The sequence below is a fragment of the Myotis yumanensis genome, unplaced genomic scaffold (genome assembly GCF_028538775.1).
Source record: "Myotis yumanensis isolate MYYU_CA2020_CCGP unplaced genomic scaffold, mMyoYum1.0.hap1 SCAF_16, whole genome shotgun sequence".
In the NCBI taxonomy this organism is placed as follows: domain Eukaryota; kingdom Metazoa; phylum Chordata; class Mammalia; order Chiroptera; family Vespertilionidae; genus Myotis; species Myotis yumanensis.
The window spans coordinates 52,668,034-52,690,931 of NW_027223767.1; the positions used below are offsets into that span (position 1 = coordinate 52,668,034).

A 22,898-nucleotide genomic window follows, 5' to 3' on the forward strand; every position below is an offset into this window, starting at 1 on the left:
ACCTCACGTGAGGGGAAAACAAAGTGAAAGCATTCCCGAGGCCCAGGCAGCCCGGTCCCCTCAGGCTCGAGCTGGAGCGCCCCCCCCCCAGAGGGGGAGCCGGATGCCCACACCCACAAAGCAGTGAGGGGCCTGGGCTCATGGGACAGCTGGTCCACCTGCCGGCGGCTCCAGGGGCTTTTCTGCTCCTTGAAAACCAAACACCGTGAAAACCCGACAGGTGAGCGGGCTCCCGCCGGGCAGCCGAGCCTGGCAGCCCCGGGAGAAGCCGCGCCCATAAGTCGCTGCTGTTTGCGCAGAGGCCCCGTCCTGGTCAGTGCGTTCGGCTGCACGCCTGGCACTGGACCCACGGCTCTGGCAGCAGCCACAGGGTCCCGGGTGCAGGTCAGGTCAGTCTCCCTTCACGACCCTGCGAGGGCTGTGTACAGTCCTGCACACCTTCCTCCAGGTAACAACCCCACTTCACCAACCAGACTGGAATGGTTTTATTTTTAAAGCCCACGGCTACGTGGGGACCAAGGAGCGCGGGAGCAGAGCCATGTGGTGGGCGGGATTCACGCGGCTGCTCTCGGGCCCAAGGACGGAGCCGCCGTCCCACCCGGGGCCTCAGCCAGGCAGCAGCGCTCGTGGTCAAGGCAGAATGTTCATGAAGATTTTCTACGACTCAGGACGTGAGACCAAATTCTGAGTCATGATCTGCGGCCAGGGCTGGTCCAGCAGCCGTGCCTGGGATGGGTCAGCACCGGACGGCACCAGCCCTCACTCAGACCCACAGCTGCATGGACCCCATCTCAGAACACGGAGGGGTGGCCACAGGCATCCAGGGTGGCCACAGGGAGCTCGGTCACCTGACAAGCTCAGACCGCGTTGTGATGGCAGAGGCCACTCCAGGAGAGGACGCAGGTCAGGTGGAGCCTTCAGACCGCCCTCGAGCATGGCCTTTGGAACCGGCTCCAGGCTCCCCGGCGGTCTGGCCCCGGCTGGAGAGGCCAGCAGACCGGGAGCAGGGCAGCCACTGCGAGCCTCAGGCCTCCTCCGGGGCCCCGGGCAGCTCTCTGAGCTGGCGGCTGTGGCCCACCCGCAGGGCGCCCCCCGCGGCCTGGCGGAGCCGGGCGTCCAGGGCACTGCGGAGGTCGCTGACCCGCACATCGTGCAGGGAGTCGAAGCTGATGATGACCCCCTCGTTGGGGACCGGTCCCTCGTCTACAGGAGCCACATCCCGCCGTCTCCTCCTGAGGTCGGCGCCGACCTGAACTTTCAGGTCTCTGTTCGGTTTGACATTGTCCAGCTTCTGAGCCCCGGGCACGGCCTGCTGGGGCCCGAGCTCAGGGTCTGGCTTCTGCTCGGGCTCCTGGACAGCGGCGTCCTGCCTGGGGGCTGGCACATGGTCCCCGCCCAGGGCCTCCTTTTTTGCCTCTGGGTGCCCTTCCGGGGCCCGGGCGGAGACAGCTCGGTGTTCCGGCTGCTGTAACGCAGCCTGGGCCACGGGGACTGCTCCTTCCGACCTGCTGGGCAGGCCTGCAGGTCTCCGGTCTGGGCTCACTTGCTGGGGCTGCACTGGAGGGTCCCCAGCCCCTGCCCCGGCTCCCCGGGCACCTGCCGCTTCCGGAACATGGGCACCAGCGGCTGCTGCCTCTTTATGGGATTTGTTCCTCTCTTGAGAGCCTCCGCCAAGAAGGTCCGGACCCTGTCCGGGGGCGTCCCCGGCCTCAGGCTTCTCTGGGCTCCTGGGGGCCCCGTCCTGCACACCTGCCGCATGGGGCTCAGTGTCCGGCCGGTCCTCCCTCGGCTCTGTGTCCACACCGCCCGGAGGACCAGCGGGGGCTCTGCCTGCAGCCCCCTTGGGCTCCTGCAGGGAACGCTGGCTGTGTCCCTGGGGCGGAGCGGGGGGCTGCCCGGGAGCCCTGAGCTCAGGTTCCAAAGGCTGCAGGGGGGCGTGCACCACCGTCTCCCCGTCATGGGCCTCCTGCTCCTTACTCCTGGGTGCGGCCACCCCAGGCTCGGCCGGCGCGTCCACTGTAAGCGAAGGGACTGGTTTAGCCAAGAAATGAGCAGAAGCCACTGATGCCGGGACTGAAAGGAACAGAACTTGCCACAAACACGTGCCCCATGAAGCAGGAGACGCAGCCCCTCCCCAGCAGCCTTCCTTCAGCGCCCCCCCCCCACCCCCCCCCGCACTTGCCATCCTCGCCATCCGGCCGCTGCTGGTGCATCTCCTTGTGCTGCTCCTCGATCACCGCCAGCAGCTTCTCCTGCTGGTCCAGGAGGCGCTTCTGCTGCTCCTGCTGCTCCTTGATCACCTGCAGCAGGACCTCGTGGTCCAGCCTCTCCACGCGGCCGGCATCTGGGGCGGAAACACCGTCAGAGCCTGTGCCGGCCGAGGCCAGGATGCCAGGGGCGGCAGGACCCTCCCAGGATGCCCTCGGTGTGCTGTCCCCTGCTGGTCCAGGAGGCGGAGGGGCAGAGGGGCTGCCAGGGCTGTTCCCGGGCACGGCCTGGGGCTCGGACACCCCGGCAGAGACCAGGCACCCCAACTCGCCCACGGGCCCCGGCCAGGCAGCACCATGTCCCCTGGGCTGTGGTGAAGCTGGAACCACTTTGGGAAAGAATGCCGGTGCCAGCGGGGCAGTTCCTCCAGGTGAGGATTTTGAGAACAAACAGAACTGCCTGTTTTCGGGGGACAGGCCGCCACGCAGTCCCCACGGCCTTGGTCCCGCCCCAGCACAGGCTGCAGGCGTCGCCAGGAGCTTGGCCAGCGGAGGGGGCGACGCAGCAGGTGTGTCCAGGGGACGCCTGGGGCTGGGCACCTGCAACTGGAGCCTCCACGGGGAAGGGAGCCCCCGCCCGCGCTCCAGCACGGCGAGCTGCTTCCTGAGCAGTGTGCAGACGTGACTGGGCAGAGCTGCCAGTGGGCACGCTCACACGAAGGAAGAAGCATGTTTGCAAGGGGAGGGCCAACAGCCCAGCCATGCCCGCCTGCCAGTGGGGGGGCGGCCTCCTCCCAGGGACTGCAGAGGGTCTCCCGCCGGAGGGGGCGCAGGATGTGCAGGCAGTGGCCTGAGGGAACAGGCTAAGGCTGCCCACGGGGAGGACGGGGCCACGGGAGGAAGGGAGGTTGGGAGGACGGACCCTCAGCAGGGGCCCACCCAGACACCCCGGGCACCGGGACACCGGCCTAGGCCAAGCCACAGCTGTGGAGTGGACGGGGTCAGGACCCGCACTCCCCTTGGGTGAGGGAAGCACACGGACCAACAGCCACCGTGGCCACGGGCCACCTGTCACTCGGCACCCGTGGCTCATGACCGTGTGCTGCTTGGTGGTACAAGGCTGGCCCCACGGGGCCCCAGGCGGGTTCTGGAGGTGCCAGCCCCACTGCCCCACTGGCTCCCAGAGGACCAGCCCTGCACCAACGCCGGGAGGGGCCGCACGGGACAGACATGAAGCAGAGGGAGGTGGCATGCTGAGCCCACGGGGACCACCTGCAGACGGGTGGGAGCTGCCGAGGCTCACACACATGCAGAACGTATGAACACAGGCCATGCACACGGCACAAGTGACACCACCCCTCCCCGAGGCAGGGCCTCTAAGGACTGCAGAGCCATCTCAGGGCATCTGTACGAGAAGGGGGTAAGTTGGGGCGTCGGGGACCCCAACTGGGGCTGGAGGCTGGTTGTGTGTGCAGCTTCCGGGCTCTGCCCACATGCTCCGTGCCGGGCCGTCACGGGACCGCGTGCCCGCGCAGCCCTGTGCTCGCACCCCTGACCCTCGCACCTTCACTGGGACACGCCCCTGCGTCCGTACCTGCTACTAGCTTTTTGATCTCAGCTGCTCATCCCGTTGGAGGCATAGAGAGAGGCAGAGAGGAGCGTGAGAAGTCTCTCCTCCGAGGGAAAGGCAGAGAACCACAGCGAGGTGGGTGCTCAGGCACCAGGACGCAGGGAGACTGAACCCAGAGGCCAAGCAACGCGGGGCCAGGAAGGTCACCCCAGGGAGCCAGGCCCTGGGCCGATGCCACACCTGCTGGCTGCCAGGCCACGCGTGTGGACCCATGAGCACGCCTGCTCTGAGGGTCACGGCCGGGGTCCCGGAGAGCCACACGACAGGCGGCGGCTTTGTAAGGGGAGGAAGGGGACAAGGGTCCCAGGGCGGTGGCAGTGGCAGAGAGAGAGCAGGGCGGGCGGCTGGCTCAGCCTTCAGTCGGCAGGACACTGCAAAGCGCTGAGGCCCGGCACCTGCAAAGACCCCCAGACAGCCCTGGCCTCTCCCGCCGCTCAGGGTCTACGAGGAAGGGGCAGGTGTCCCCTGGGCCCGCGAGGGTGCGGCGAGCAAGTCAGGCCCTTACCCTCCAGCTTGCTGCCGGCGGGGTCCCCGGCCGGGCCCTCCGCATGCTCCCCAGGCTGGCCCTCCGAGCTCCTCTGCCCTCGAGGCTCCGCTGGCTGCCCGGCCCTGGGGGCTGGCTTCCCACCTGCACACACAGTGGACACACGCTCGCTGGCCACTCGGAAGGAGGGGGGACACGGGAGGTGGAGGAGGGGCCGAAGGTGGCAGATGTTCCCTGAAAGGACCTGCAGTCCCGCCCCTCCCTCCCGCCAGCAGTTTACGGGAAGTCTCATAACACACATTTACCCACTTCCCGGCCCTGCTGCGAGCAGGCGCCAACTGCCCGGCCGACCAACACACGCGAGCCGTCAGGCTGCTCTGAGCTGGTGCATGACAACCTGGCAGCTGGCACCTGCCAAGCGCTCGCGCACCGTGCACCGGACACAGGAGCAGCCGGGCCTGACGCTGGTGGCCTGGCGAACACGTGTGACTGTTCCAGCGGCTGCCAGGCCACAGGCTCCCCGCACACCTGCCTCACAAGGAGGGAAACCCGACAGGCCGGGCTGGGCCCTTCCAGGCAGGCCCGCTCCCCCCGGGGGCTTACCTGGGGCGTGGTCCGGCTCAGGGACGCCCTCTGCTCTGTCCGCGGCCCCTGCCCCCAGGGCGTCCTGCCCCTCGGGGGGTACTGCCTGGGGCCCTGGGTGCAGATCCCCGACCACCGGCTCCTGGTCCTCCTTCACGGGCTCCACAGCCCGCGCACCATTTCCTTCTGGAACCTTCTGGGGACCTTTAGGAAGATCCCCCTCGGGCTCCACGACCGGGGCCTGTGCCCCTCGCTCTCTTCCTGAATCCGGCAGAGGTGGTGCCACCTGGCCCTTGCCCCCAGGAGCCTCGTCGTCCACGTGCTGGGACACACGTTCCTTCTCCGCCACTCCTTCTGGGTCTTGACCTTCGTCCACCACCACCTTGTCATGCGGGACAGGGGGCTCGTGGCGATGGGCCTCCCCCATGGGCACCGCCACGCCTGGGAAGACATGGAAGGCATGTCGGAGAGGGAGGGGGAGGGCGTGGAGGGGGAGGGGGGAGGGCGTGGAGGGGGAGGAGGACCCCGTCCAGGGCTGCGGATTGAGGGCTGGTGCCGACAGCAGGCCAGGCCAGCGAAGCCACCTCGGCTCTGGCTGCTGTGGGGACTGAGGCTGTTTCCAGAAAATGACAGACGGGTATTGGCCAACCAGCTGCTCTGGGTGGGCAGAGCAGGCATCTGACCCAGAGGAGGAAGGGGCTGAGGGGAAGACCCGAGGCCCTGGGAGTCCCTCCCCCGGCAGCCTCCGCCCGCCTGCCCGCCAGGCCCACCTTGCCCAGGCCGGTCCAGCTGCGCCTCCTCCTGTTTCTCCTTGGCGCCCGCCCTCGGGGGCACGTCCACGGGGCCCTTGATCTGGGCCTGCTCCAGCTCGTCCTTCTCCCGCGGCGGCTTCGGCTTGTCCCGGGTGTCCGCGGCCACAGCCACAGCCGGGTCCTGGCCTGTGGGCACAGAGTGGCTTGCTGAGCGGCCCGGAGCCAGCGGGCTTCCCTGGGTGGAGTCACAGGTCCCAGCCCAGTGGCAGGGCCTGAGCAGCCATGTTTTCCTGCCCCATCGTTAGCCGGGAAGCAGCACGGAAACTGTCACTTTCCATGTGTCTTCATAACAAAAACATGTCAGGATGAAATTCACACCTGACTCCATGTAGCACTGGCCGTGACCACCAGGTGGCAGCACGGACCCGCCGTCTGAGGGGCTGGGGGCTGGGCTGCCACAGAACAAGGGGGGCTCCTACCCTGGGGAGGTGACTTGTAGCCCTGCCGGCTCTGACTACAGTGCAAGGCAGAGAGGAAGAAGAGCAAGGCCCACAGCGTGTCCTGCAGCCGCCCCAACTCTCCGCACCCCACCCACAGTCCCCATCACCCAGGTTCCCCGTCACCCACAGTCCCCGTCACCCAGGGTCCCCGCCACCCAGGGTCCCCGCCACCCACGGTCCCCGTCACCCAGGGTCCCCGTCACCCAGGGTCCCCGCCACCCAGGGTCCCCGTCACCCAGGGTCCCTGCCACCCAGGGTCCCCGTCTCCCAGGGTCCCTGCCACCCACGGTCCCCGTCACCCAGGGTCCCCGCCACCCAGGGTCCCCGTCACCCAGGGTCCCTGCCACCCACGGTCCCCGTCACCCAGGGTCCCCGCCACCCAGGGTCCCCGTCTCCCAGGGTCCCACAGAGCTGGGCCAGAGGGAGCCTATTGGGAAACCATCTCCATTTCAAACAAACACTTCCTATGTGTCAGGCAGTCGTACGGGGCGGGGGGGGGGGGGGGGGGGGGGTTCAGGGACATTTCACCCCGAGCCAGCAGCCGCCTCAGCTCCCTCTGGAAGGGGAGACCAAGGTCCGAGGCCCGAGCGGGGCTGCCGGGGAGCACCCTGCTCAGACGGGTCCTGCCTCCCAGAGGCGACGGGCGTGCCAGCCGGGAGGCCCCTGTCCTGCGGTGGAGGGAGCCCTGCTGGCTGGTCTGGGTTCAGCCAGTGGCTGGTTCGCAGGAGCACGGGGCGTCACCCCCCAGGTGCAGCGTCCTCGGCCGCCACGTGATCACCCCCTGCAGAAGCCCACGTGCCCACGAGAAGCCCGAAAATCAGGGGTCACCCAGCGACTGCAAGTCAGGAAACGGGGGAACCACCCCCCAGGAGCAGCCTCTGGGCGGTCGCTCCTCAGAGGGACAAAGCCGGGCCCCATCGGGACGGAGGCGAGCTCCACGGGCCTGCCCGGCAGCGGCGACAGGCAGCGTGGATGGCCCAGGAGCCTGCGGCAACCGCCTCAGGCCTGGACTCCACGCTCCACGCTGTCCTTGGCCACGGTCACCGTCTTGAACGCAGAACCGACTCCTCGCTGGGGACCGTGCCAGCAGCGCCCGTGGCCACGGAAAACTGACACACACTTCAGACAGGAGCTGAACAGCCCACGCTCCGCCGGGCCTGGCTTCCGACTAAGAGACAGGAAGTGCCCCTGTGGGGCTGGCGGCTGCTGCCGGGGAACAGGGACAACGGTCTGGACAGGGCTGCAGGGGAGGGGGCTCTGCGCCCCACTTGCTCCTGCAAGGCTGGCAACGCGGGGCTCCAGAGCAGCCAGCAGGGGGTGCCCTGCGCTAGCACAAAACCCGGCCTCGCAAACATCAGCGCCTCAAGGTCATTGCCCAAGTCACTATCCTCAAGGTCATGACTTCCAAGTACCAAAGCAAGACTCGCCAGCAATCCCTGGCCAGGACAGCCAGTCCTAGGGAATTCCGAGCTGATGCCTCGCTGGGCCAGGCCGTGGGGTCCAACCAGCCCGGGGCACCCGGGGGGCCAGCGGCCTCCTGCACACGGAGAGGTGGTGACAGGGACGCCCTCACCCCTGAGGGGCTCCAGGCCGGAGCTCGAGACAGCAGGCCGGTGGCGGGTGCCGCAGACACTTCCCCGAGAGCAGTGTAGCTCTGGAGCAGGAGCAGGCCTGTCTCCCCCCCCCCCCCCACCCCTGCTGCAGGAAGGGGACGAGGTGTACAGGGCTGCGGGCCAAGGCTGCTCCCCACACAGCGTACGGCTGCAGGCGCGGGGCACAGAGAGGGGCACGCCGTGTTGCAAAGCCTGTGCCTGCCTGCAGCCCCCAGGTGCTCCCAACATCAAGTGAACGGCCCAGTGAGCCCTTTCCAAATGGGTGCGGCCTCAGGAGCCTCGCAGGCTGGGCCCCTCCCCCCTCCCCGCTCCCACGCACGGGCGGCCGTGCTCCCCCAGCGCTGGGCCCGGTGCGGTCACTGTCGCCGCCTCAGGGCCAGCGAGGGCTCTCGAGGAAGTCGGGACCGTTTTGCCTCTGAGACATCAGGGCCAGTGAGCGGCGCACAGCCCAGGGCGCAGCCCCGCCGGCCTGTGGCTCGGGCGAGGCAGCCCATCAATTACGGGGAAGACGGCGAGAAAACGGAGAACCTGCTAAACACCGGCATGTGGTTCGAGGGCCATGTGTTTCCTACGGCCTCGAGGAGTAAATGGGAACCAGATGTGGTGCCGGCTCCAGGTGAGGCGGCGCCCGCCCCGACCGGACGCAGCTGCTCGCGGCCGCCCTACCGACTCGCGCCCAGAAACCCGCCCGGGCACGCGCACAGCTCAGCAACCAGTGCCCGCGGCCAGGTCTACAGGGCGGCCCCAGCAGTCAGGGAGACACGCCCCGGGGCCAGGGACTCCGAGGGCGCCACAGGGTGGGCCTGACACCCCCCCTCAAACCACTGACTCCGCGCAGCGGCCACGGGCGCCTCGCAGCTCCCGCACGTGGCTGTTTCTGCCTTGAGCCTCATCCCCAGGTCGTCTCTGCAGGAAACCCACCGGGGGGATCCGCTGGCGGAAGGGCACTCGCCACGCGTGGAGGCCCAGGGCCCTCCCGTGGGGGCCTTTCCAAGCCCAGGCAGGTCCCCAACAGAGGCAGCAGCAAGTCCGAGGCCACAGCGCCCCCTGCCGGCCTCTCCAGCCGCCTTCCCTTCTGTCAATCACGGCGGGCGGGAGGCCTGGAAGGTCAGAACCGCCCTCCCGCACCCCCACGGTGCCGGGCCACCAGCAGGCAGGCTGACCGGGCCAGCTGGGGAACAGGACACGAGCACGGGGGCTCCCGCCACTGGCTGACCCGGTGAAACCTCAGAACCAACCAACGTGATGACACCCACGAGCATCACCTGTGAGCGCCCTGAGCGGAGCCTGGAGGTCCCGGCCCTGCTGTCCACCTGCACCTGCCCCTGCACACAGGGCTGCCCGCCCACTCCAGCCCCAACAGGGTGAAGCAGCTGGCAGACGAGCCAGCCCGGGACGGGCACCCGCATTCTCACGGCCCCACGGTGTCCGCAGGGGCACCTCCCCGGGGCTGGAGGGCTGGGGGGCTGGGCCCATGGTGGACCCGAGGGAGCGTACCTGGGAGCTGGGCCGCCTCCACCTTCACCGCACCCTCAGCCTCCGCAAGTCGACTGCCCGGGTCTTCCTTTGCCAGGTCCACGTCCACAGGGGCCTCCTCGCTCACGGACAAGGTGGTGAGAGTGCTGACCACCAGGATGCCCAGGCCGACCCAGAGCACCACCTGGAGGAGAAGAGGCCCTGGAGCAAGAGCGGTTGGCAACAGGGGCGCCAGGGGGAGCCGAGGAGAGAGGGGCCTGCAGCGCAGGTCTGCGCGCAAAAAGCTGCGGCCACATTTCCCAGTGCGTTTCTCAGAAATGCGTATTCCTCACGCGCTAAGGCTGGGAACCAGGCAGGACCCCAGGCAGCCCCCTCAGGCAGTCACGCAGCCCCGCCCACGCGGAGCCCCGCCCACGCGGAGCCCCGCCCACGCGGAGCCCCGCCCACTCCGGCTCTGCACAGACTGGCAGAAGGAGGTCAGTGGGGCTCGCTTGCCGCAGCAGCGCATGCAGGCGTCCGAGGACGCACACCCGTCAGTGCACCGAGCCGGAAGCTGGCGTCAGGCTCAACCGGCAAACACTAGACACTGTCCCTCCGGGTCAGGAGGAAGAGGCTCGCCCCACGGAGCCAGGGCCAGGGATGGACCCGAGATGAGTTAACACTGGAAAGGCAGAGCCTCCGGCCTACAAACCACCACCAGGGCAGGCCAGGCCCGGAGTCACAGCCGCGCCGCGGGCGCACTCGGACAGGAGCCTGCGAGGCGGAGGCACCCGTCCCTGGCCGGGGCATCCCGAGGCCACGCCAGGTCCGGGAGGGTTTACAGACATGGACTCCAACTCCACCCCCAACTGCACCAAAGCACCAGCAGCGCCTCCTGTCCGCGCGGGAGACACCCTCCCGACCCCGCGGTTCTTAGGGCCCGGTCCACACCACCAGGCCCGGGAGGCAGGGCCGAGGATGGGAAACCACGAAACCGCAAGGATCGCGAGTAAATATTGACGACCTGGAACCATAACGTCTGGAGGAGCTTAAAGTCTGTGTAAAACTAAAACACACAACAGCACCCAAGGCCAGAGGCAGGAACATGGCGTCAGGATGGCCCGGGGTTCTGGCCTTGTCCGGGAAGAAGTAAACAGCTCACTTGCCATCAACTCTAATGGGCCAAGGCTTCGCATCAAACAGCCTCGTAGACGGGCGAGCGGCGTGTACACAGCAGCCAGCAGGCGAGAAAGGGAGACACTGGGGCCCTGGCCAGTGTGGCTCAGGGGGTAGAGCATCAGCCCGTGGACTGAAGGGTCCCGGGTTCAACTCCGGTCAAGGGCACGTAGCTTGGTTGCAGGCTCATCCTCGGCCCCAGGTGGGGGTACATGTGGGAGGCAACCAATCGATGTGTCTCTCTCACATCGATGTTTCTCTCTCTCTCTCTCTCTCTCTCTCTCTGTCTCTCCCCCTCCCTTCCACTCACTCTAAAAAATCAATGGAAAAATATCCTCAGGTGAGGATTAAAAAAAACCAAATACTTAAAATGCTTGATTTATCCAAAAGATAGCAAAGAGAAAAAAACAAGTAAGAACAGATGGGACAAATGAAAAGCAAAGAGTAAGACGGAAGCTTTAATGCCCCCAAAATCAGCAGTTACATCAACTGGAAGTAGTCTAAATACGCCAGCTAACAGACCGGACAAAACAAAACAAGACGAAAGCCAACCGTCTGCTGTTCTAAGAGGCGCACCTTATAGGGAGAGACAGACCAAGAGGAATAGGCGGAGAAAAGCACGCTGTGCCCGAAAGACCACGCCAAGCGGGGCCGCTACACGGTACCGGGCAAGGCCCCGCCTCCCACGAGAGAAGCGTTTCCATAGAAAGGGGCCCCCCGAGAAAAAGGGTCCCTTTAACAAGATATAACACCTTCCTGTACGTCCCTCAATACACAGCTGCAGATAAGAGGCAGGACTGGGAGAAGCCGTCTACAGCCACAGGGGGAAGACAAACAAGGTGGGAAAGTCAGCAAGAACAGGGAAGCCCTGAACGTCGCAGCGCAGCCCAACCCAACCCGCGTGCAGCAGGTGCAGACACTCAGCAAGGAGCACCCCGGGGACCTCGCTGGCCACTGAGTCGCTGCCGACGACCAAGGGCTGAGCCTCAGTGTGTGTCCCCCACACCTGCTGTGCTCGGGGTGGCCCCCCACCCTGGCACCCAGGCCACCGGAGCCCCTCCTCCCCGCCTCGCGGCGGCTCAGGGCGCTCACCTGGGAGAAGAGCGAGTTCCTGTGCACCTTCCTGTAGATGAGCGCCGGGCAGATGAAGCAGATGAGGCTCCCCATGGTGGCACCCGTGAGGCCCAGGATCGTCTCCACTGGGGACAGAGGGACAGGACGGGACGGGGTGACGACGGGCTCCTGGAGGGACGGAACGGGAGCTTCCAGCCCGCACGGCGCCCCCGACAGCCTGGCACGGGGGCCGAGCCAGGCCTCGCCCTTGGTGCCCACAGGCCACTCGGGACCATGCGGGCACGGTGGCCGCTCTGCCCACGGTCACGTCTCAGGCGGGCTCCCTGCTCTGCGCCCCGTTTCCTCCCTAACACACTCCGTCCCTTGGGTTCTGGTGACACTTGTCCGTCCGCAGGGGGCGGGCACCTGACGCAGAGGCCCCGCTCAGGGCCTCCCTCCCCCTGGGGAGGCACCACCTGAATCGGGGCGACAGGGAGGAGCTGCTTTCAAGACACAAATGGGGACCCCGACACGGGGCAGAAGACCCTGAGACGCGGTGGCCACCGAATGCCCGTGGGTAACGGCAGGATGAGGACGGCACAGGATCGTGTGGTGGAGGGGGGCCCAGAGCGGCCCTCCACTTACCGTTGGGGATCATGATCCCACCAACCATGGTCCCGAACACGACAGAGAGGGTGAGCGCTTTGAACCGCAGGGGCGGCATGTAGCCTCCAGCGGCGAAGGTCCCGTCTTTTTGCTGTGGAAACACGGGAAAAGGTTTGGAGGTGCGGTTTTCCCACGGCCACCCTGGGGGCGAGCACGGAGGCCCCACCACGAACCCGCAACCCGGCCCGGGAGGCACTGGCGGCCGCAGCCAGGCGTGGACGTCAGAGCTACAGCTGCGGGTTGAAAGGTCAGTGGCAAGGCCTGGCTTCCCTTTAGAGCAGCCACGGCGGCTGGACAAGGCCCCGCTGCACGGGGAGAAGACACAGACGCGGCTCCGTGACCCCCTGCAGGCTCAGCTCAGGACCCGCCCCTCACGCCCGGCAGCAGCGGACTCGCAGGAAGAAAGGAGGCGGCGTCACCACCCCAGCGCCCCTGCACCCCGCGCGGTCTCCTCCTGTGTGAGCACAGGGTCCGACGGTGACAGCTCAGGCGTCTTTTGTCCAACTGTTACCATGCTCAGTCCCCAAGCGTGCGGAGGCCATGACGGGCCCAGTGCCCGCCCAGCCCTCCCCTGGGTGCGCAGACCAAACCCGCTCCCCACTGCTGCTTGGGGCGCAGCAGAGCTGGAGTGCGGGCGACAGGCGGGACCGGCCCGACTCCACGTGCGTCCGTCCCTGTTGGTTGTGGCGCTGTCTCTTTTCCCCAAAGTTGGTCTTAAGTCCCCACTGAAACCCCTCACTTTAGTGGAAGCTCTTTAGGTTTAGCCAGGAGAGTAACGAGCGAGCGCCGCCACCAGGACAGAACGCAGGTGGGGAGGACGCCCGTTCCCAGCGCGGGGCGGAGGCGGCTCACCTGCTGCTCGAACAGCAGCGTGTTCAGGGCCTGTCTGCAGGGCAGGATCATCATGGGGAAGCCCACGGCCACCGACATCATGAAGCCGGCGCGGACCATCTGGGTCACCAGGTTGGAGGGGAAGTGCATCAGCACGTTGCCCGCGATGGCCTCGGCGAAGCTCACGTAGCCGAAGAAGCCCACCTGCGGGGACAGAGAGGGCAGCTGGGCGCCTCGCAGCAGCCGCAGCAAGTCCCACCGCCAGCCGCGTGGGCGGAAGGCCCTCCTCAACAAGGGCAAACCCCAGCGTGCGTCTCTCTCGAGCCTCGGCTTGAGGACAGCGGGCGCCAAGGAAAGGGAGCTCTTGGTGGAAGGCAGGAGCCCGGGCCCACGCCCCCTGCCCACGGAGGCAGATCTTCATGGGGTTGGAAACCCAGCCAGGCACCGTGGGGTAAGGCATGGCCCCAAGCGGAGCCACTCGGTGGAGGCACTCGGTGGGCGGCGCCCGCATGGACCATTTGTAAACATGACAAGAATGCCGAAACCACGAAGTGCAGGGCAACGAGCCAGAACTCTGCGCGTTTACAACCCTCTGCGATGTAACGGAACCACAGGGCATCGCGGGGGCTGGTCACTGACTGTGGTGCAGCTCCTACTGGCCACACCCCCTTCTGTGGGGACAGCGAGCCCGGCAGCACCATCCACGCCCCTGGGGCGGGAGCGCCAGGGCTGCCGGGAGAGCGGCTCTCAGGATGGCCGGGTGGAGCTGAGGAGCAGGTCTGCCCGTGGCCCCTGGGCTCTGGGACCTACACGGGGTCCAGAGCAGTCCCTGCCAGGGGCCTGGAGGAGCTGGAGGGAGGGGCGTCCCTCCTGCACGGCCCCCACCTGGGACACGGGCAAGGGTGGGCGTGCAGACCCTACCATGACGTAGAAGGCGGTGACCACGTTGAGGGAGGAGGCGAAGATGGAGCTCATGGTCTTCACGGAGGGCTCGTCCAGGCTGTCGTAGGTGGGCAGGACCTGGCTGCGGGGAGACAGGCAGCTCCACACGCAGGTCCCAGGGTCCCCAGCCCAGTCTCCAGCTCCGCCCCTCTCACCCACTCGCCACCAGGGAACTTGGAGCCGAGAGGCTGCAGCCCAGGGAGGGGGTCTGGGCATGTGCTCAGGGCTCCCCACTCACTCCGGGACAGGCTAAGCGCCCCGAGGGAGAGGCAGCGTGTGCCTGCGGGGAACGGGGAACGGGAGGCCCGGGAGCGGCTGGGCGGGCCGAGTGTTAACAGGGGAAGCAGGAAGCGGTCGGAGCGCTGCTGTCAAAAGACTGGGAAGTTAAACAAACACAAGCCGCCTGGACTCCGGACGCCGCCATCTCCGAGCCGCGGGCAGGAGGCGGGAGGCGGAGCGGTGTCTGTCCCGGCCCGACCTGCAGTGCCGCTGGGTGAGGAGGGCGAGACCACCTGGCTCTCCTGCGAGACTCGGAGGGGAGGGGGGCGAGGAGAAGGTCTGGGGGCTGCCCCGGAGGAGGAGCTGCACTGGGGGCGTCCAGGCGAGAAAGCAAGAGGGACGGGGTGCTGAGGGCCGGCGGCTCCCGTCCTGGCTGCTGTGGTCCCCGTGGGGCTCACACACGCATCGGGACAGAACGTCACTGGCAATAAGTGGACAAGCACAGCAGCCAGGGGAGCCAAACCCCAGCTCCTTTAGAAGTGAGAGAAGGCAGGGCTCAGTGGCTGAGCATCGCCCAGGAGGTCACGGTTCAATGCCTGGTCAGGGCACGTGCCGGGGTGCAGGCTCCATCCCCAGCTCCGTCAGGGCACGTGCAGGAGGCAGCCGATCCATGTGTCTCTCTCACACCGATGCTTTTCTCTCTCTGTCCCCCTCCCTTTTCACTCTTTCTTAAAAAAAAAAATCAACGGAAAAAACATCCCCGGGTGAGGATTAACAAAACTAAAAAGAAAGCGAACAGAGACGAGAGGGAGAACAGGTAGCCAGGCACCAGCGCGAGCCTCACGTCGCTGTGAGGGCTGAGCAGCAGGAGGGGGGTGGGTGCTGTGGGAACAGCTGCGGGGAGAGGCGGGAGGCGGGGCTGGCTCTCGCGTGGGTGTGAACACACAGGAGCGTGTCACACAGGTTTGCGATGGGCACAACCGCGCCCACGAGAGCGATGGGGGCGCTCTGCCAGCGCTGCGCACCGACGGCCTTTTCCCGTCCGCGCCGCATTCACGCCTCTGAGTGGGTGACTGGCTCACCATCGCTGGCGAAGGCGGTGCTGCTGGGGGTTTGGGAACAGCCTGGTCTGCACTCAGAGCTCCACGCCAGGGAGGGCACGCGCTGGCGCCAACACACGCACACATGCCCACACGTGCGTGCACATGCACGCACACACTCATGCATACACACACACACACACACACGTGCTCACACACATACACACACATGCGCGTGCACACAAGCCCACAGGCCTCTGACAGCAGAGCGCCCAGAGCAGCCTGCAGGCAATGTTTGTGCAACTTCCTTTTAAACATTCTCACGCAGACAGCTAACTTCTGGCATATGCTGGGACTGCGGATCAGATGGGCTGGCGGCTCGGCGTCCCCACAGCCAGCTCTCCTCGGGGACTTGGCAAACCGGTGCTCTCACCAGCCCAGCCGCGCTGGCAGCATGAGGACAAGCCGGCTTCCTCACATACCACGTAGGAGACGCATAACAATGCCGCCACTCCCTCAGGCGGGGGGGGGGGGGGGGGGGGCAAAGGTCACAACGGAACAGGACTGGACGCGGAGCCTGAGCCAGGCTCTGAAAGAAGCAGAGGAGGCCCGCGCCCGGCACCGACCCCCAACCCGACAACACAGGACGCAGCCGGGCCTGGCGCAGGCGGCACTTACGACTGGCAGGCAAAGGACATGCCGAAGATGGGGATGCAGCGGAAGACACCCTCCCAGCGCACGTAGCTGACCCGCCGCAGCCACTGCCCGCCGAAGAGGCCGTGCTTGAGCGAGGACAGCAGGATCTGCGGGAGCAGGAGAGAGGCGCGGGGACCCGTCAGTCCCGCTCCGGACCTCCGCCCGCGGGCGCCTGCGCCAGCCTGGGGCCCCGAGGCCGGGAGAGCAGTGAGGCGTGAGGCTCCCGCGTGCCCCCGCCACGGCCTCAGAGGCAGGATGCCCCAGACTGGGCAGGCCCTCCCCAGCCCCGGGGGGAGCAGTGGGTGCCGTCACGAGCGGGCGCTCACGCTAAGGCCCACGGAGAACGTGCACTGGGGCTCGGCCCTAAGGACACTGGCCACAGAGACCTCCGGGTCCTGCTCCCCGGAAGCCACCCTGACCCTGACTCTGACCTTGCCGGTGGATGGGCAAGAACCGGACGCCCTGCGTCCCCACTGCACGCGGGTTCTGCCATCCAGTCACCAGAAATGCCCACTCGGAACCCATCCCTGTGGCGGCACTGGGCCCCTGGCCACACCCACCTGAAACCGCTGATATGAGGCATAGCCTCACCCTCCCCTCCCAGGACCCACTGGGCCACGGGGATAGCCCTCCCCTCACCTCCCCTCCCAGCTCCCTTCCCATCATGCGGAGGCAGCGCCCGGAACTCACCACGAACATGAAGGCGGCGTAGAAGAGGAGCGCCATGGCGCTGAAGGACTGGATGGAGGCCATCATGTTGCGCTGCAGGCTCAGCGGCAGCACGATGCACAGCGACACCGCGAAGAGCAGCAGCGCGCGGAAGGAGCCGGTCACCTGCGGGCGAGCACGATGCTGGGCAGGCGCCACCTGGGAAGCCCCGTGCTGCCCGCCCGCCCGGGCGCCAGGACCTGCGCCCTCCCGCTCCCGCAGGTCAGGGACCAGACACGGGGACTCCTGGGGGAGTCGCACAAGCAGCCAAGGCAGCAGACACCGAGAGGCCCTACCTGGAACCCGAACAGCCGGGCAAAGAAGGTGGAGCCCAGGTCGCCGATGACGACGTAGAAAGCGATGCAGGTCCCCAGCATCAGCCCGATCATACTGCAAGAGGGGGTGGTTCTCAGGCAGTCTCGGGGTCTGCTCCCCGCGAGGCCGCCCCAGCCACGGGCCGATCGCCACCCGAAGGCCGGGCTGCGTGGAGGATGCGGTTTCGCAGGTGCGGGCCCTGGCAGCCCGCTGTTCCCTGGACACACAGGCGCCAGCGCCGCCTCCTCTCTGCGGGCATTGGCTCTCGCGGGCGCTGCTGAGGCTCAGGAGCCACAGAAATGCCCACAGCCGGGCGAGCAGGGACCCAGGACCCAGCGGCTCTCGGCTCTCGGCTCTCGGAACGGCTGTCGCGGCTGTGAGCCTGAAAGTGTGACCCCCCAGCAACCTTTCCGTCTCAGACGGTTGTGCTCCAAAGGGAGAAAGCAGGACATTTCCAACTACTGCCCCTCGCAGCCGCGCTCAGCCCGGGACCACAGCGCCGGGAACAGCCCGAGGCGTGACCCAGCCCCGGGAGCGGCCCTGCACTCTGTCCCGAGTTTTCCATTTTTAATTTCCCTTCGTAAATAAGGCCTTCAACCTGACGCGGCCCATTCTCAGGTACGATAAGCTGAACCTCCAACTCCTCAGCCAGTCGCAGCTCAGAAACACAGACTGAGTCCCCGGCCACCCGGCCTGAGCATCAGCCGCGGGGAGGGAGGACGGAGCAGCCCCAAAGGGGCGCCTACCTGGTCTCCACCAGCATCTTCCCGGCCTTCCCGTAGGCGTGAAACGCTGCGGAGGAGAGAGAAGCGCGCTCAGCCCCGCAGCCTGAGGGGCAGGTTGGTAACACACTCCAGGTGACAGGCGGGAAAGGCAGTGGGACCACGCCCGCTGGCCTGGCCTTTCCCGGGCATGTGTACGGGGGACATGTTTCTATGTTGGTCCCACACTTGTGGCAGCGCTGCGATTGACAAACGAAACCACGTAAAACAAGAACAAAGCAGGGAAGAGAAGCAGGCTGGCTTTTCATTCAAAGAAGAATGAGCAGCCCTGCACCGTGACCGCCCCGGCCGGCAGGAGGGAGGCCTGCTGGTGGGGGCCCTGCCTGGAGTGGACGCTGCGGACAGAGTGGGAGGTGCCGTGGGCCGGTCCCCCCAGACCAGCACACCCAGTTTTCACAGCTCAGACCACAGGGCCGGCTCTGGGCTTTGGGTTCCCTGTCTGGCTTCTCCATTTCTGAGCTGGGCCACGCCTGAGCCAGGACCACGGGCAGGGACGCCGCAGGAGCCCTCCTGCTCGGTACCCAAGACATAGCGGGAGGCCGCTGGCGGGTTCCCACCTTCTTGCTCCTGGCGGGGGGACTGGGCTGTGGCTCCCAGGAAGGAGCCCGCAGGCAACCGTGCCCTCCTCGGGCTTCACGTCTCGCCACGCCGGCCGGCCTTCTGGGGCTTTCTAAGAGCCACCAGGCAGCCGTCAAAGCGCACGGCCTGCCCCGTCCAGGGTCACCTGCCTCTTTCAGGCACAGCCAGGTACTTCCTGGGCACTGGCCACCGGAACCGGCTGCCCAGAGGCCCTCAGGGCGAGAAGAGGGTCACCCGCAGGTCCTGGCCCTGCAGGTGAGGGAAGGGCTGCCCGAAGCAAGTTCATCCCAGGCTAAACTAGGTCTCCCCGCGGGTCACGGGGAGCCAGTGAATTTCACTAACTCAGTGACCCCAACAGCGAGGCTGACAGCTCCAGCCTCATCAGAAAGGAAGAGGAAGGGCCTTCAGGCCTGAGGCCCGAACAAACCAGCATCCGGTGCCCACGCTCAGCGCACAGACGGGAAGGAAAGCAGAGGCTGGCCTGGGTCCTGCCATCACTCTGTCTCCTGGAACTCTGCGCACCGTTTCGTCTCCATGGAGACAGCTGGGAGCTGAGGGCCCGGGCGCCCGGGAGGGCCCAGCATCCCAGTCACACTGGGCCGAGAGGAGGGGGTGCCGGGGGGGGGGGGGGGGGGACCTAGGGCTTTCATCCGGAGGCCAGGAGGTTCCCAGGCACACACAGGGCCAGCTCCCTCCTGGGTTTCCCAGGCACAGGACACAGAGCCTCAACTCGGTCCCCGAGCTGAACTACCAGCCAACATTCCAAACGGAAAGGAAGCAGAAAGGAAGGAAGCAGAAGTGCAGCTGGACCCAGGGAGGGAGGGAAGAACAAGGAAAGGAAACTGCAGCGACAGCATCCGGGAGCAGAGAGGCCGTGGCCCGGGAGAGGCCCGCGGGGAGCCTGTCCGGGGCACGGGTGGAGGGGCAGGAGCGGGCGCTGTCGGGAGCTCCGAGGACGCTCTGGACCAGGGGCCGGCAGTGAGCAAGTCCGCAGAGAGGGGGGGCGGCGGCTCTGCCTGAACTTGGTGCTTAGAGGGGAGACAGGAAAACCAGACCCTCTCGTGGCACCTCAACTCCGAAGCATATGACTATAATCAATTAAAAAATAATTGCCGTTGAAGGCACATTTTAACAATCAAGTGGAAGGGCCCTGGCCAGTTTGGCTCCGTGGCTAGAGCGTTGGCCTGCAGACTGAGGGGTCCCAGGTTCGATTCTGGTCAAGGGCACGTGCCCGGGTTGTGGGCTCGATCCCCAGTGCTGCGCCTCACCCAGGCCCGCGTAGGTCCTCCGCTTGCTCAGGCTGGCGGCTTTCACCAGGAACATGCAGGACTGGTGCGTCATCCAGGCGCAGAACGCCAGGAGCAGGGCCCCCAGGACGATGCCGCACTAGAGGAGAGAGAGACGCTGACGAAAGGGAGCCGCCGCAGGCCTTGCACACAGGTCTCAGTGCCCGGAAGCCCCTCCGCGGCGGCCCAGTCCGTGCCTGTGGGCGCAGGGCCTGCTCCGTTCCCTGCCCGGCCAGCACTGAAAGGGCCAGTCCCTGGTGTGGGCGCCACACCCTGTGTCCAGGGACATCAGTTCTGTTCGTGATCCTGAAAGAGCAGCAGGGGCCACCCCCCTCCCAGCCCCCCGAGTCTGAATGCACGCCCCACGGGTCTCTCAGTCCTCCACACACCCCACTGTGGGCCCCTTCCAGCCGCCTGGACCAGCCGCTGCGCGGCACACACTCTGGAAGGAAGAGACCGGAGGTGACATTCATGCCTTTCCTGTGAGTTAGACACCGACCATCTGACCCAGGCTCTGCGCCCCTAGGGCTGACCCGGGAGGAATGTTAACGCGTGTTCCCGCAGACACCCGCGTGCCCACGTTTACAGCAGGGTCATGTGAAACCCAAACACCGAGGAAGCAAGCCGCGTGTCCTCCTGGTGTCTCCCGGAGCTGAGCGCACACATAACGACGCTCCGGCTCTTTACTCGGAGGTAAACGCCCGTGAATGCAGACAGAGTCCAGGCCTCTGCGTGTGGGCACGGAGCTCCCGACGGGAAACGCCAGGGGTGCCCAGCAGAGGCCGAGGGATAAACAGACGCTGGTACATCCATACAGTGGGATGCTAGCCAGACGGCAAAACCAACACGGGACACGACTCTACTTCCATGGGCTCCGAAACAGGCGACCCTGACCTCTGGGGCCAGCAGGTGGCGGGGGGTGGAGGGAGGACCCTTCACAGGGAGGCAGTGGTTGGAGGGAGGGGTGCTGGCAAGGCCGTGCTCCCTAACTTGGGAGCCAGTGACATATGCTTGTTCACTTTATGAAAATTCATCAGGACTGTGCATCTAAGCCCTGGCCGGTTTGGCTCAGTGGATAGAGCATTGGCCTGCAGCCTGAGGCGTCCCCGGTTCAATTCCAATCAAGGGCACATGCCCGGGTTGTGGGCTAGACTCCTAGTAGGGGGCGTGCAGGAGGCAGCTGATCAATGACTCTCATCATTGATGTTTCTCTTTTTCCTTTTCCTTTCCTCTCTGAAATCAATAAAAATGTATTTTTTAAAAAAAGACTGCATCTAAAATTGTGCACTTTTTTGTTTGCACACTATCTATATATATAAAAGCCTAAGCAACCGTTCGACCGTTCAACCAGTAGCTATGATGCGCACTGACCACCAGGGGGCAGATGCTCAATGCACAGGCATGGAAACGGAACAGACTGATGAAGCTCAGAGGAAAGTGGGGAGGGAGGAGGGTGGGAAGAGATTAACCAAAGATCTTATATGCATACTAGAGGCCCTGTGCACGGATTCGTGCACCGGTGGGGTCCCTCGGCCTGGCCTGCGCCCTCTCGCAATCCAGGACCCCTCGGGGGATGTCGGAGAGTCGGTTTCAGCCCGATCCCCACAGGCCAGGCTGAGGGACCCCACCGGTGCACAAATCCTCTAGTACCTCAATAAAATGTTAATTTTTTTAAAAGTACCAAAATTCCTAAAATTAACCAAACCAAGAAATAAACTTTTTAAAAATGACATGGCTGTCACACACTAAAATTACACACACACCCCCCCCCAAACTGCCCACTTGCCTCCCACTATGCTCCAGCCCGGGGCTCCCCTGGGAGGAGACGCTGTTAACACGGCCAGGCCCTCGGGACAGGTGACCAGTCCGTCCATGGCTCCCAGGTAACCTCCACCACTGAGCTTTGGGCTCTTGCTGAGCAAGCCAGCCTCACTGTGTTGAAATGCTCTGCCAGGGCCTTGTGCCCCCCCACGGCCCACACGCAAGTCCGTGGGCAGCCACGGTGGCATAAAGGCTGGCAGCACGAGACCTGCACATCCCCGCCAGCCAACTACACCTCCCAGGATGCAGTTCTGTGCCAGGCAAGTCGCAATGCACCCTGGGACACGTAGTCCTCCCAGAAACACCCAGGGCTGGCCAGCCACCAGGGATGCAATACCCAGATACAGATGTTGCCCCGGGGGTGCGAGGAGCCGCCAGCCGGGCCTCCCACGACTGCCTGGCCTGCACACCACCAGCTCCTGCCAACATGCCCGCCAGCCTCATCAGACGGGCTCTCGCCCAGACAGGCTGGAGGGCTGGAGGCAGGGGATCCAAAATCCCCAGACTGAAACTTCTCTTTTCATCTACACGACACTAAGTATGAAAAATGCAACGTGTCTGTCCCCGCGAGACTCTAAAATTAAACAGCTAGGGCTCGGTTCACTTCCCAGAGGTCCATCTTATTTAAGTTTTCTACCTATGTGACGGTATCACGTAGGACGCCCCGCCCCACCCCAGGCTGTCTCCAGTGGGCAGGGGGCAGCGACCCCCCTGGCCTGCTTATTCGGGGATGATTTCAGCAACAGCTAAATGGAGCCACAGATCAGGAGTGGTGGCTTGCACTCATGGGGAGTTTCCTATTGGCATGATCCTGATGTTTGAATATTTCAGATTTTTTATCTGCCGCTGGCGAGCTGACGTGTTCAACCTGGCGAACTCTGTAACCACCTGCAGCCAGCGCCCCGCCTCGTTCCACGGCCTCGGGGGCTGGACGTGCCCGCTTCTGGATGCAAATGCAGGAGGCTCGGAGTTTTGAAAAATAGCAACAAAAGCAGCGCCGGGCGACCCCTCGGTCACGGTCCGTTCTGGACGGTCATTCTGCTCGGCTACACCTTGCGCTCGAGCCGGAGGTACTGCGTGCGCGGACCTCGCTGCCGATGCCGATACCGCGAGCTCCCCGCGGAGGGAATCCCGAGATCCCGCCCGCAGGCGCCCGCCCCCGACTCACCTGCTTGAAGCAGAAGGGCATGGTGAGCACGCTGACCCCCACGATGCTGTTCACTATGTTCATGATCAGCCCCCAGTTGGAGGCGGCGGCCGCGGTCATAGCGCGGGCTCGGGCCCGGGAGCCCGGGTGTGCGGCGCCGGGACCACCGCGGGGCGCGAGGCCCTGACAGGCGCGGGCGGCTGCCTGGAGGAGGCGGCCTCGCGGGAAGGCGGAGGGGCCGTCAGCCTGCAGACGCCGCCAGGCCCCGCGGCCGCCCCATGGCAGCGTCTCTGGCTCACTCACTCCCGCCGACCGCCTCCGCGTCCCCGGCGCCAAACCCGGAAGAGACGCCAGCTGCCAACTCGGCACAGCTCAGCCCGGCTTCGGGGCTGCCCGCGGGCGCACACTTCCGCC

General features: G+C 65.9%; 1 protein-coding gene across 2 annotated transcripts; it reads right to left on the minus strand.

Annotated features, from left to right (window-relative positions):
* Nucleotides 1–461: 461 nt before the first annotated feature.
* Nucleotides 462–22,898, minus strand: SLC38A10 (solute carrier family 38 member 10). Of its 2 annotated transcripts, XM_070393200.1 has the most exons (17): nucleotides 22,506–22,898; nucleotides 19,499–19,616; nucleotides 17,616–17,661; nucleotides 16,851–16,944; nucleotides 16,537–16,680; nucleotides 15,829–15,953; nucleotides 13,871–13,973; nucleotides 12,971–13,153; nucleotides 12,098–12,209; nucleotides 11,492–11,598; nucleotides 9,266–9,428; nucleotides 5,674–5,841; nucleotides 4,925–5,344; nucleotides 4,343–4,465; nucleotides 3,802–3,825; nucleotides 2,183–2,344; nucleotides 462–2,016 (listed from the first exon to the last, which is right to left on the minus strand). In XM_070393200.1, the coding sequence occupies exons 1-17, from the start codon at nucleotides 22,602–22,604 to the stop codon at nucleotides 1,025–1,027; spliced, it is 3,183 nt and encodes a 1,060-aa protein (XP_070249301.1). In that variant the 5' UTR covers nucleotides 22,605–22,898; the 3' UTR covers nucleotides 462–1,024. The 2 variants fall into 2 exon arrangements, with proteins under 2 accessions (XP_070249301.1, XP_070249302.1); XM_070393201.1 differs by lacking the exon at nucleotides 3,802–3,825.